This window comes from Lithobates pipiens, unplaced genomic scaffold (genome assembly GCF_037356315.1).
Source record: "Lithobates pipiens isolate NorthernLeopardFrog02 unplaced genomic scaffold, aLitPip1_a1.2 Scaffold_22, whole genome shotgun sequence".
Classification (NCBI taxonomy): domain Eukaryota; kingdom Metazoa; phylum Chordata; class Amphibia; order Anura; family Ranidae; genus Lithobates; species Lithobates pipiens.
Window position 1 is genome coordinate 310,480,019 of NW_027507784.1, and position 12,361 is coordinate 310,492,379.

Here is a 12,361-nt window from a genome sequence, read left to right on the forward strand (position 1 = left end):
TTATTTGCACTTACTAATTATAGTTTGCAAGCTCTGTTTATATCGATTCAGCAATAAAGACATGATATGTTGTAATCCCTCTTCACTCTATCCAAATAAAAAAAAATAAAAAAGTTTGCTTTTAGTTATACTTTATTGACCAGAAATCTGTATTGAGAAATTATGGTAATCCGCAATCACTGCTGATGTCTAAAAAAGGCTATTTTATGTTTCCCAGTAAGTGAAATTGTCATACACATATTCTGCCAGTAGATGGCGATACTGTGCTTTCTGTCATTCTGCATTTCTCTTTATGTACAAGGAATCTGTTGTTACTTTGAATATACAATTTAGGTTGTTATATCATCATTTACCTTTAAGTAGTTTTTTTTTGTTACTTTAATTTGTACATGCTTATTTCATATTTTCAAAATCACTTTTTTATTTACCGATTTTCAGTCTGCAACCTGCTTTCTGGCTTTTGGGACATGACTCTTGCTAGACAGTTGCTAAAAACATTTAATCCACTATTTTCAACTACTCTAAGTGAATTTCTTCAGAACAGTAAAACACAGTCATCATACAAGAGACTTTAACATGCAATTGTAATAAGCCGATTCATATGTTTAATCAAAAACAAACTCGGATTGTAGATTCCTTTTAATCTTAAGCCTCGCACACACGATTTCCAAGGAGAAATGTTCCATGTCAGGCTGTTGGCCGTAAATGTACGCTCCACCGGACAATTGTTGTCGGATTTTCCGCAGAGAAATGTTGGCTAGCATGTTTTAAAATTTCGGATTTTTCGCACGTGTGTACAGAAGTCCGTCGGTCAAAAGTACAGCCAGTACAGCCAAGTACAAACAGGCATGCTCAGAAGCAAGGACGAGCCAGAAGCGGTCGGTCTTGTAAATTCGTAATGGAGAATTAACATTCATGATACTGCAAATTATGAAATCTCCAAATGCAGCGCACAATTCTCTTCTTCTTTAATGGGATAATAATGAAGCTGCTTTGCTGGTGATACTGATGGAGTTATTGAAAACAAATTTTCAAAGGCTTTTTTTTTTCTAATGAGATCAAGAATAATATTATTATGCTTGTTATTTTTTATTTGGGCAAGTTACCACAACACCATTTTCCTGTAGTTTTTAAGATCAAAGATACAACTATGTTGGTGCCCCTTGTTAATTTTACATTGTATTTTTTTAAATGTAACTGCCTACTCCCAAACTGTCATTTGAAGTAAAACATATAGCCAAGTATTATTCTCCACAATTTTTTTATTGTGCATTAAAAAAAGAAAACAAATAAAATTAGACATGCTATCTGCCCATAGAACTTAACCAAAAAGTGCATTCTATGCATCCAAAAATATAGAAAATCTACCAAATCAAATCATTATTCAATAAAAAAAAATGTCAAAGAAATAACTCCAAGGCCAATAATAAATAACACATTATCTCCTCCGATTCCGCAACGTGGCTGGTTGACGAACAGCCGTTCATAGACAAACTGAAAAGCGCAAAATGAAAAGCACGAATAAACACTCACCAAACTTCTACTAACAGAAAATTAGCAGAAGGAGCCCAAAGGGTGGCGCTAAACAACTGAGAAACCACGTAGTACGTCATTACATTCGTAATTGTTGGCCAACAATTGCGTGCCGTGTGTATGCAAGACAAGTTTGGGCCAACGCCCTTAGGACAAAAGTCCATGGTTTTGTTGGCCAACAATCCAATCGTTTGTGTGAGGCATTAGTCACCAGGAAGTAGCAGTGGATGCAGAAGAGAACTCTTTCCAGACCTATGAGGACAGGGCGTGGTATTCAGTATGTGATCATCAATTGCTTTTTAGTTTTGGAGTTCAGGAAAAGCTAGCCCTTTCCCACTCTATGCAAAACGCAACTATAAAGAAATGAGGGAACAGTCCAAGTTTTAACTATTCATATATATATATATATATACACACACACACACACACACACACACACACACACACACACACACACACACACACACACACACACACACACACACACACACACATATATATATATATATATATATATATATATATATATATATATATATATATATATATAAAACTCAATCTGTTAATTAAATTTTTGTAGATGTCTCAAGGACATTAGGAAAGAAGAAAGGAACCAAGCAGGCATTGGAGAGACTCCAGATACTGGAGACCTATTCACAGTCGGTGCTGAGGTTGGACGCCAAGATCTCACAATGCGATATCGTTGTTCAGTTTTTCACTCTAAAGAGCCATGACCTCAATCCATCTTTCCCAGATGACAGGTAAGGTTCTGATCTGCAGTGACATCCTTAATAACAGTGCTGTCAGGAGATAATTAACTTAGGCTGGCCATACATTATAAAGTTTTTCTTTAGTTTTACCAAAACCATATAATATGAGGTCAAACCTAAACAGTTTCAATTAATATGAGGTCCTATACACTTTCAATTTGTATACAATTGAGCAGGCCCTTGCACTACATAGTTGAAGGTAAGTCGAAAGGAAATTTAATAGGAAAACTGCATAATGTATGGCCAGCCTAAGGGTAGCCAAGTATCGACATTACAGATAATTTTATATGGAGGAATCTGTTTCCGCTGACTATCTGATTGTGTGTACAAAGATCAGGTCACAGTATGATTACTATAAGACAAGGACCTAATTGGATTGACTGGAGGAGATAGTTCATACTTAGACTAAATCTACCCAGGGCTGCTGTTAGAAATCATAGCTGACAGAACAGTGAACCAAGCCTAACGAGTGACTCCAGACGCATGAACAAGCCACTGATTCACGCAGCCGGAATATGTGTGAGAATGAGCCTTTAAAGTGGTTGTATACTCACATTTTTAACTTTTACCTACAGGAAAGCCTATAATAAGGCTTACCTGTAGGTAAAAAAAATATCTCCTAAACCTGTACGGTTTAGGAGATATTCCCCTCGGTATGCACCGCTGACGCGGGAGTGACGATATCGCGGCTCCGGCCACTCACAGCGCCGGAGCCGTGATACCCAGAAGAAACACCGAGGGAGCATGTCAGCTCCCTCGGCGTGGATCGGGCCAGATGTCGGGGCCTCGTTCTAAGGTGCATACTAGCTCATTATGCCTTTTGCTTTGCAGGTTTAAAAAAAAAATTTTTAAAAATTTGCAGGTTTACTACCGCTTTAAGTATTTTTTTGAGACAGAGAAAGAGATTGAGGACACAGATTCTTCAAACCTTCCTCTGCAGCCTCAGCTGCAGAATGAATGAACAGGAAGTGCTCTGTACAGAGACTCCCTGTTCATTCACAAACAGAAGCATTGTAAACACAGGGAGGGACACAGCAGAATTTGTTCCAGTAATTGGGCCCATCCTGGGCCACATACAGGAGCGCAGGTGCTACCCCCTTATGAGCGAACCTGAAGCCGACCATACACTTCTCTAATAATTCCTGCTGGCTTGGTCTAAATTTGATCAGTGTCTGGCCCTGCCGGGAATGATCCATTCGCCAAAAGCCAATTGTTCAATGGACTTTTTTTTATCAAAGGAGTCTGTTGGAATATTGTCAACTAAACAGCGCCTTCATTTGATCAAATGCAGGCACTATTCTTTTAACTACAATAGCCAGGTAGGGGGATTCATCCATCTGCGTTGTTTAGCATGGATGAAGAAATCTATTCCTGTATGGCCAGCATTAGGCTGCCTACAGTGGGTCAGATATCTTCCTCACAGGTGCAAGTTGGGTTGCCACCCGTCTGAGACTCACCCGGACGGTCCGGGGTTTCAATCGTGTGTCCAGGTTTCAGACCACCTGAAACCGTGTGTACTCAACATTAGCCCAAATTTGAACTGTTGATAACTTTTAAGGCTGACAGTTGCTAACTTCACTATCAATTGGCTGTGGTGGAAGATGCAATAATACAAGGGCCATGTAGGCTGGTCTTAAGCCTCTACTGTCCCTTGTATGATATTGGCAAAGATCGCCTACACAGTGAATGTCCATAACTATTATAACGTATATATTGTGTACAACAGGTTATTACCATCAGTGGAGAGGAAACATTTTCAGATGGCTCAATCTGCTCTACATAGAAAACTGTTGTCTTAGTAAATAGCAATAAGATAGTAATAAGCAAGTTCCTTATGACCTCTGCACCCGTTGAAATGGGTGCAATATACTATAAAAGGCAGGAAGGAATTAAGTGATTTTTCCTTATCATTTATTGGGCTGTTTGCTTTATCTTTTAATATTTGCAGTATGTTTGTTGTATTAGAATTGTGAAAGTAGATGCAACCTTTTAATCTGTTTATATAATGTGTCATAGAGTTATGTATAGCATATAACAATATCGCAATAAGCCTCTGAAAGTGTGTCACTGACTGCCAACTACAGGACATGTTTAAATATGCCTGAGAAGCAGGACAAGTCAACTGTTAACCACTTTACCTCTGTAAGATTTACCCCCCCCCCTTCATGACCAGGCCACTGTTTGCGATACAGCACTGCGTTACTTTAACTGACAATTGCGTTGTCGTACGACACTGTACCCAAATACAATTTTCACCTTTTTTTCCCACAAATAGAGCTTTCATAAACAAAAAAAGAGCGACAATTAAAAAAACAAAAAAAACAAAAAAAACAAAAAAAAAATTTTTTTTTTATTTGATATTATAAGACAAATCTACTAAAAAAATTAAAATAATAAAATTTCTTCATCAATTTAGGCCAATATGTATTCTGCTACATATTTTTGGTAAAAAAAATCCCAATAAACGTATAGCAATTGCTTTGTACAAAAAGTTATAGCGCCTACAATCTATAAGATATTTTTATTTATCTTTCTTTATTTCATTTTTTTTATTAATAATGGCGGCGATCAGTGACTTATAGCAGGACTGCAATGCAGACAAATTGGACACCTAACTGACACTTTTTGGGGACCAGTGACGCTAATACAGTGATCAGTGCTACAAAATATGCACTGTTACTGTACTAATGACACTGGACACTGGACTGCCAGTGGACATTGGGTCCATGGGCTGGGCTCCACTGTGTGTGATCACAGTGGGAGCGGGTCACCGCCGGCTCGCGCCCCAGACCCGGAAGTGTCAGATAACGTATTAGGTATGTGATGTGGTGCAGCCACCCTGTCCCAGTATATGTACAGTGGGCGGTCTGCAAGTGGTAACTGATAATTTAGCTATAGGGGGAGTCTGGTGGGTTGACAAGCCATGGTCAGGAAATAGCCACGGTCAAACTGGTAATCAGCAGAGACAAGCCATGGTCAGGAATTAGCCAAGGTCAAATCAGTAATCAGCAGACAAGCAGTGATCAGCCAAGGTTTAAACTGGGATAGAGCAGAGGAAAAAGCAGTGGTTGAAAACTAGATACGTTTAAAATGGGAATCGGCAGAGACAAGCTGTGATTAGGAACCATCTAAGGTCAAACTGAAAATCTTCAGAGACCAGCTGTGGTCAGGATCCAGCTTAGGTCAAACTGGGAATAAGCAAATTAAAGGTGGGGTTAGGGACTTACTGGGGTCAGTAGCAGGAAGGCAGAGTAGAGACAAGTCCATGGGCAGGCCAGGTCAACAAAGGAAAAGTAGATCTCAGGAACAGGTTCAGGGTTTAAGTCACATGGTGACAGCTGAGGGCAATCCATTAACTTTTTAATTGAGCACTGTTCCTTGACTAGGTGGTCTGGTGCCAAGATTGGAATTAAGTGTGTGTCTGTGCACCTATTCATGCATACTTTTGTCCAGTGAGTGTGCATAAACTAGAATGCTTTTACAAATCTACCCTTGTTCTGAGTATTGGCACCTGCGTACATCTTCTGAAGCCATCCTGAGTGAGAAGTTTCCTCAGCTATGACCTAAGAAAGCTAACTGGATAAATAGCATAACATGTTCGTCTCTCATGACTTCTTTGTTTTCCCAGCATTGTCATCGTGCCTTCTGAGAGAAAAGAGGAGAGAATCATTGCCTCACCACTTACCCCCATTATCTCCAAGCTTGTGGTCTCAGCCAATCACTTGTGTATAGCAGACTATGAGACAGTGGATCTGAGGAACAGACCGTTCAAGGTGAAGAGACATGAGCTTCTAGATGTCCTGCTGAAGGAAAGCTCAGGTATGTCATTATATAGGGGCACCTCCCCTCCATATCTTATACTAGAGGTCTGGATTCCGAAAATATGGGCAGAAAGTTCTGTCACTTTCCATCTCCAGGCCCTTTTTCAGTATGCAGTTTACCTAGTAGTTTCTAATACAGAGCAATGCCAAACTATAGCCTATTTTTAAGATTTGGATAGAGCTAAAACTTCAGTAATGTTTTTAACTCTGTGGCACCATTGGGAAGATTATCCCCCCATCCCTCTCCCTTTGACACAGTACAAAGAATAAAGGATGCAGTTGACACTAAGGTTGCCAAAAGGCAATATTACCTGATAGAGGTTCTAATACTTTCCTCCTGTTTCCAAAATGAAATTGGGTAGGACTGCTGTTAGGTAGTGCAGGCACATGGGGCTGCCCCATCGGCAAATAGGAGGAAGATAATGACTTCTGGTAGCCATTCCGAAGGAAAAATATTCAGTACTTTTTGCCTAAGTTGCCTTAGGGATAGAGGCCAGAGTCAGACAGATGATACATATGTGCTCCAAGGACCAGCTGTACAGATCTGTTAGATCTCAATGCTGTTAATTTTGGCACAATCAACCTTGGACTACTGCATGTCCAATTGCTCTATGTAATGAAGTGTATATATATAAATAAATAAAACCACCACTTCATGTGATAGAGGTGCAACAAGAAGTAAGGAAACCTTTAAAATGAGGACAATATCCCTCTAAGCCCCCATGCACACGGTTGGACATTCTGCCAACCAAATCTGTTGGATTTTGTCCGATGGATTTTGTCCGACGGATTGTGTCCGAAACTGTTGCATATACACGGTTGGACCAAGTTGTCAGAAAATCCGATCGTTCAGAACGTGAAGACGTTATTTCGTTGCGACGGGACTACGTTCAGGCTAGTAGCCAATAGCTTTGATGTAGGAATTTGATCTGAGCATGCGTGGCACTTTGTCCAATCAAAATTCTCTACACATGATCGGAGTATGTCCGATCGGACCAGTTGGTCGGAAAATATTTCCAACATGTTTGAAAACTTGGTCCGACGGATATTCCGACAGAATCAGTCCGATGCATACCACACAGTCGGATTATCCAACAACATGATCCGATAGGACACATTCCGACGGATTCTCCGACGTGTGTACAAGGGCTTAGACAACTTATTCCGATGACAACTATAAATTTGAATTTTTACATCAATTTTGGTGATCCCCAGGACAATTGGATAGGTAAATCTCAACAGTAGGGGCATAGAATCAATTAAAACCTGACCCTTCAAAACTCTATGCAAGATCTAAATTGTTGCCCAGTGTTTGCATATTTGTCTTACACAGCTGTTCTCTGTAATGCAGGCTGGTGGCTGGTGGAGAACGAAGATCGCCAAATAGCTTGGTTCCCTGCACCTTATTTTCAGGAAGAAACAAACTGTGAAGCAGGTGACAACACCATGGAATGCCAAGAAGGTGAACATTGACCTAGTCTTGTGTCTAATGACTTAGAAACCAGACTCACAACAGTTTACAAAATAGATTTTCTTTAAGAACTGCAGTAAAAGTAAATGGTATTGTTACCTACATTAAATCTGACTATAGACATGCAAATACCTATCCAGGAACCAAGGGAAGGACAACATTGGTCTCTCACAGGAAGCTCCAGAACACTCCAAACTCTACAAATTGGTTGAAGGTGCTTGTGTATTGAACCTGCCTAACAAGTTGTAGAAATCTGTGTGCAATACCATAAGCATCTGACACTGGGAGTGCATATTTGTGTCCCTAGATGGGATCTTTACAATAGTGTGTCACAACATCAAATTAGGACAGGGCCAGAATGTTTGTGGCTCCCTAACCAATGGAATGCACAAAAAAAGACACCTTCATGTTTGTTTTGTATAACTTTATCACATGTAAAAATTAGATTGGATGCTGAAAATTTCTGCAGTTTGTAAATAGCTGTTGGCCTTATTGCATGAGACTAAAGAGAGCTGTCATTTCCAAACAGTCAGACATTGATAGGGCTCATTTTGTGAGTGCTGCAACAGGTAAATAAAAGGAGGAGAGCAGGAAAATGAGTGTGTCATTTTCTAATTGCAGCCCTCCCCTATTGTCTATAGTTGCCCCAGTGTTGAAGGCGATCAATATATTGTCACTTATTTGATGAGTGTGAGCGATCTATCATAAAGGGGAAGAAGTTACAATTTAGGGATCCCTGACCATTCCTCACTCTGTATTTATCCCTCTCAGGTATGTGTGTGGTGACAAAGGGCTATGAGGCTCAGAATTCAGATGAGCTCACCGTCATGGTCGGCGTGGTGGTGAAAGTCTTGAAAAAGTCAGACAACGGTTGGTGGCTGGTCAGGTGAGATCTTCTATTAGTTCTAAACTATAAAGACCATGAATTATAAAAACTGAAGACCTGGAGTGAGAGAATATGGGGCCTGCCATTGCAGAGCTCCTGCAAATGCGGGTTGCCTGTCCACCTTACTGATTCACTGCAGACCATGTGATCTGACTTCATGTTTATTCTAATGTACATGCTTGTTTTAAGCAGTTCATAAATTACCTGATTTTATTACCTTCCGCCATCAGTGGATGGAAATGTGGCCATATTATGTCAGTGATGTCATGAGCCTCCCCTACTCTTTGTGTACATGCAGCATTGGGGTGGGGAATGCCCTCTTCACAGTTGATTGGGCTGGCAATGATGGCTTCCTTCTAGGTTCTGCTGAACATGGGTTCTTACTCCTCACTCCTCACAAGTGTCCTCACAGAGACTTGTAGGGCTGAGGCTGAGGGTTTGTCTGACCAAGTCTGTTTGATTAAAGTGGTTGTAAACCCTTACAACACACTTTGACCTACAGGTAAGCCTAGATTAAGGCTTACCTGTAGGTCCAAGAAATATCTCCTAAACCTACACGGTTTAGGAGATATTTGCCGAAAGACAGGCACCGCTGTCTACGGCGCATGCGCCGTAGACAGCGGCGCGCAGGCGCACTGAGCGCGCCGCAGTCAACGGCGATATGCCGCGAGTGGCGGCTCCCGAATGAATGCGGTGGAGCGGCGAGACCCACCGAGAAGATGGATGCGCCATACTACAGGGGACAGCGGTGACTTCGCTGGCTCCTGTGTCAGGTAAGTGACACATAATGGACTACTATGCGATGCATAGTAGTCCATTATGCTTTACCTTTGCAGGGAATGAAAGAGGAAGTAAACCCTGATGGGTTTACTTCCTCTTTAAAGAGTACACTGGGCAGTGTGGTCAGACTGGGGCCTATTGGGCTGCACATTCATATTTACACTGCACAGCTGCTATAGCAGGAAGGTGGAGAAAAGACTATGGAAATGGAGCCTTAGTTAGTACAATGTCTATCTGAGTGAATATCTATTTTAGTGACTTTAAGCATACTGATATACAATATCTGATTTGTTTTTGCTGCAGCTATAACAGAAGGACAGGATATGTCCCATCTCTTTATCTGAAGTCTTACACAAACCCCTGTGAGAAGATCCAGACTTTCCTTAGCAAGGAGCGCCATAAATCTACACCCAACCTATATGGAGATATGTATTCGTTCCTCCACCAAAAATCATCAGTGGGTGACCAGAGGCTGATTGGAATCACCTTAGAGGAGAGATTAAGGAGCCAGTCACTGGACTCTGAGGCCAGATCTGATGCAGATTCCGAAATAGACAGCATGACAGGGAGCAGACGGAATTCTTCATATAGCGAGAGCTCATCTCTGAACAACTCCAACCCATCCTTAGCAGAGTCAACCTCATCATCTGTTCTTCCCAAAGTACCTCCTAGACCTAACCCAAACCAAATCATACAGAAGTGCAGCACTGTCACCAAGAAGAGGCTACAGATGTCGCTAGCAAGTCTGGAAAATTCTGGCTCTCCTGGGACCAGACTGTAATCCACATGCTGTAAAGGGTTTTTCCAGTTTGTAGCTAACGTGTCTAACTTCTAAAGAAGTTCCTGACCCTTTTGCAAAATCGCGGCGCACCAAATTGCAAAGGTGCTGTGGCACTATGCATTGGCACAAGCTAAAATGCCCATTTTAGCAGATGCATGGGGGTGCCATTAGGAATTAGTGGCACCACTGCATGTTTCAATATATGTTGGGGAAGCACACGATTTTGCGCATGTTCTTGAGTGTGACTGTAGTGAATATGAAGGATTACACAAACAAATCTGAAGCTCTCCCCTTACCTCATTCTTCACATTCAAAAAAGGCAAGAAAGGGTAAATGTGGACTCAATATTAAACAAAACGAGGCAGATATTCTGTTTCCATGCAGTGTCACTGTCACCCATCTTGTCTGAGCATCTGATGCTGCTTTAAAGAATCACAGGTACCTGCCTCTATGTTAGGATATTAGCTTACATTTTCTTACCAGATTCCAAAAATTATAATTGTTCTTATTTTTGAATTGGGCAGGTGGTATAATCATTGAAGTATAGCCCTTCCTACTGGAGAATGGATAAATGTTGTGCCCTAGGATCTCTCGCCCTAGGTGCCATCTTTTCAGTCTTATTTCTAGAAGGTAGATGCCAAGGATTTTCTAGATCCAATGTCCATAAATTGACAGTGGCACTTGTGTCCCCTTATTCTTTTTGGCCCATCTGGCCTAGTCTATGGCTGTTTTAATATGTGTTGGTTTTAACTTACTCTCATGCCGCGTACACACGATTGGAATTCCGGGCCAGAAAAAGTCCGATGAGAGCTTTTCATCGGAAAATGCGACCGTGTGTATGCTCCATCGGAATTTAGCTGTCCGAATTCCCACCAGCCAAAAATTGATAGCATGTTCTAAATTTTCGGAAAAACTTTCTATCGGTAATTCCGATTGTGTGTATGCAATTCCGACATGCCAAAAATCACACATGCTCAGATTCAACTACGAGACAGAAGCTATTGGCTACTGGCTATTGAACTTCCTTTTTCTAGTCGTGTTGTACGTCACCGCGTTATAAACGATTGGAATTTGGTGTGACCGTATGTAGGCAAGACAGCTTGAGCCGAATTCTGTCGGAATTCCGTCTTGAAAACCATCAGAGCTTTTTCCAACGAGAATTACGATTGTGTGTACACGGCATAACCCTTACTATTAAAGTATATTTTGGCTGGCCCTCAAGTTTTATTCTTGGCTTGGCCCACTATATCTTACAGCGACCCTACTCTGAGGCAGTACAATAAACTCTGTGGTTAGTATATTATAGACATGAAAGACAAAATAGCAAAAAACTTGGATAACCCCTCCAAGGATTGTTGGAGACCATGCAGCACCATGTATTTACTCACCGAGACTCTGAGCACAAATCAGTAGGATGCCATTGAGTACTAGCAGCAGCATTCTCTATTCATTATGGAGTTGTTACAATATTTTGGGCAAAGTTTGCCTGAAAAGTGTGCCATCGAGGCACATGATTTCCTAGCGGTAAGGCTATACCTGTAGTAGAATTTTTTCTACCTATGTTAGATGCAGCAAATAGTGGTTCATTGTATGCATCAATATTGTATATGTGTGGGCAGTTTTGTATAACCTTTAGAGATTAATTCCACCCAAAATTGATTTAAATAGGTATTGAAGGGATGTGCAATCCCCTACTAACCTTGTGGACTCTGTGTTTCCGCCTACTTCCAACAAGGCCAGAATGAAAGTGTTAGAAAGTTCGAAGGAAGTTATAATTGTAAAGGCTGTAACACTTGGTCAGGACTGGCAAGTGTATATAATAAAAAGGGGAAACATAATTTGACTACATTTTTTAGCAACTCTGCAAATCTGAAAAAAAAAATTCCGGGAGAAAGTGACTTTTAAGACAAAGAGCAGAGTTCAACACTCATAGCAACCGTGTAGAAATCCACTATCATTGGTCTAAGTACAATAAACTGCAGGAATTAGATAGGTTCCCTTGGATTACAGTATTAACAACCCATCATAAATCTTCTCATTACATTACATTACTGACATCTGATTGGTTGCTATGAATAACTGCCCATTATTATTCTTTTGTATTGTTTTTTTATTGCATTTTGTTACATTTCATTGTACACTGACCCCAGTTATTTCAGTGCCCTGAACTTTTCTAAGAAAATACTTGATAGGGGTTTAACAAATATATGAATATCTGGGGACATTTTTTAGCTTATTTAAATAATTATTAACTTTATTAACTAATTATTAACTTTTTAGTCTGAGTTGGTGAAATAAACATAAAATCAATTTAAATAT

General features: G+C 40.6%; 1 protein-coding gene across 1 annotated transcript in view; it reads left to right on the forward strand.

Annotated features, from left to right (window-relative positions):
- LOC143924871 (NADPH oxidase organizer 1-like) overlaps positions 1–12,032 on the forward strand; it is a 34,064-nt gene extending 22,032 nt beyond the window's left edge. The window contains exons 4-8 of the mRNA XM_077449376.1: positions 2,114–2,294; positions 5,932–6,122; positions 7,476–7,586; positions 8,367–8,481; positions 9,565–12,032. Coding sequence (XP_077305502.1) covers positions 2,114–2,294; positions 5,932–6,122; positions 7,476–7,586; positions 8,367–8,481; positions 9,565–10,042 — 1,076 coding nt within the window. The 3' untranslated portion in view covers positions 10,043–12,032. The remainder of the gene's footprint in view (positions 1–2,113; positions 2,295–5,931; positions 6,123–7,475; positions 7,587–8,366; positions 8,482–9,564) is intronic.
- Positions 12,033–12,361: the final 329 nt, after the last annotated feature.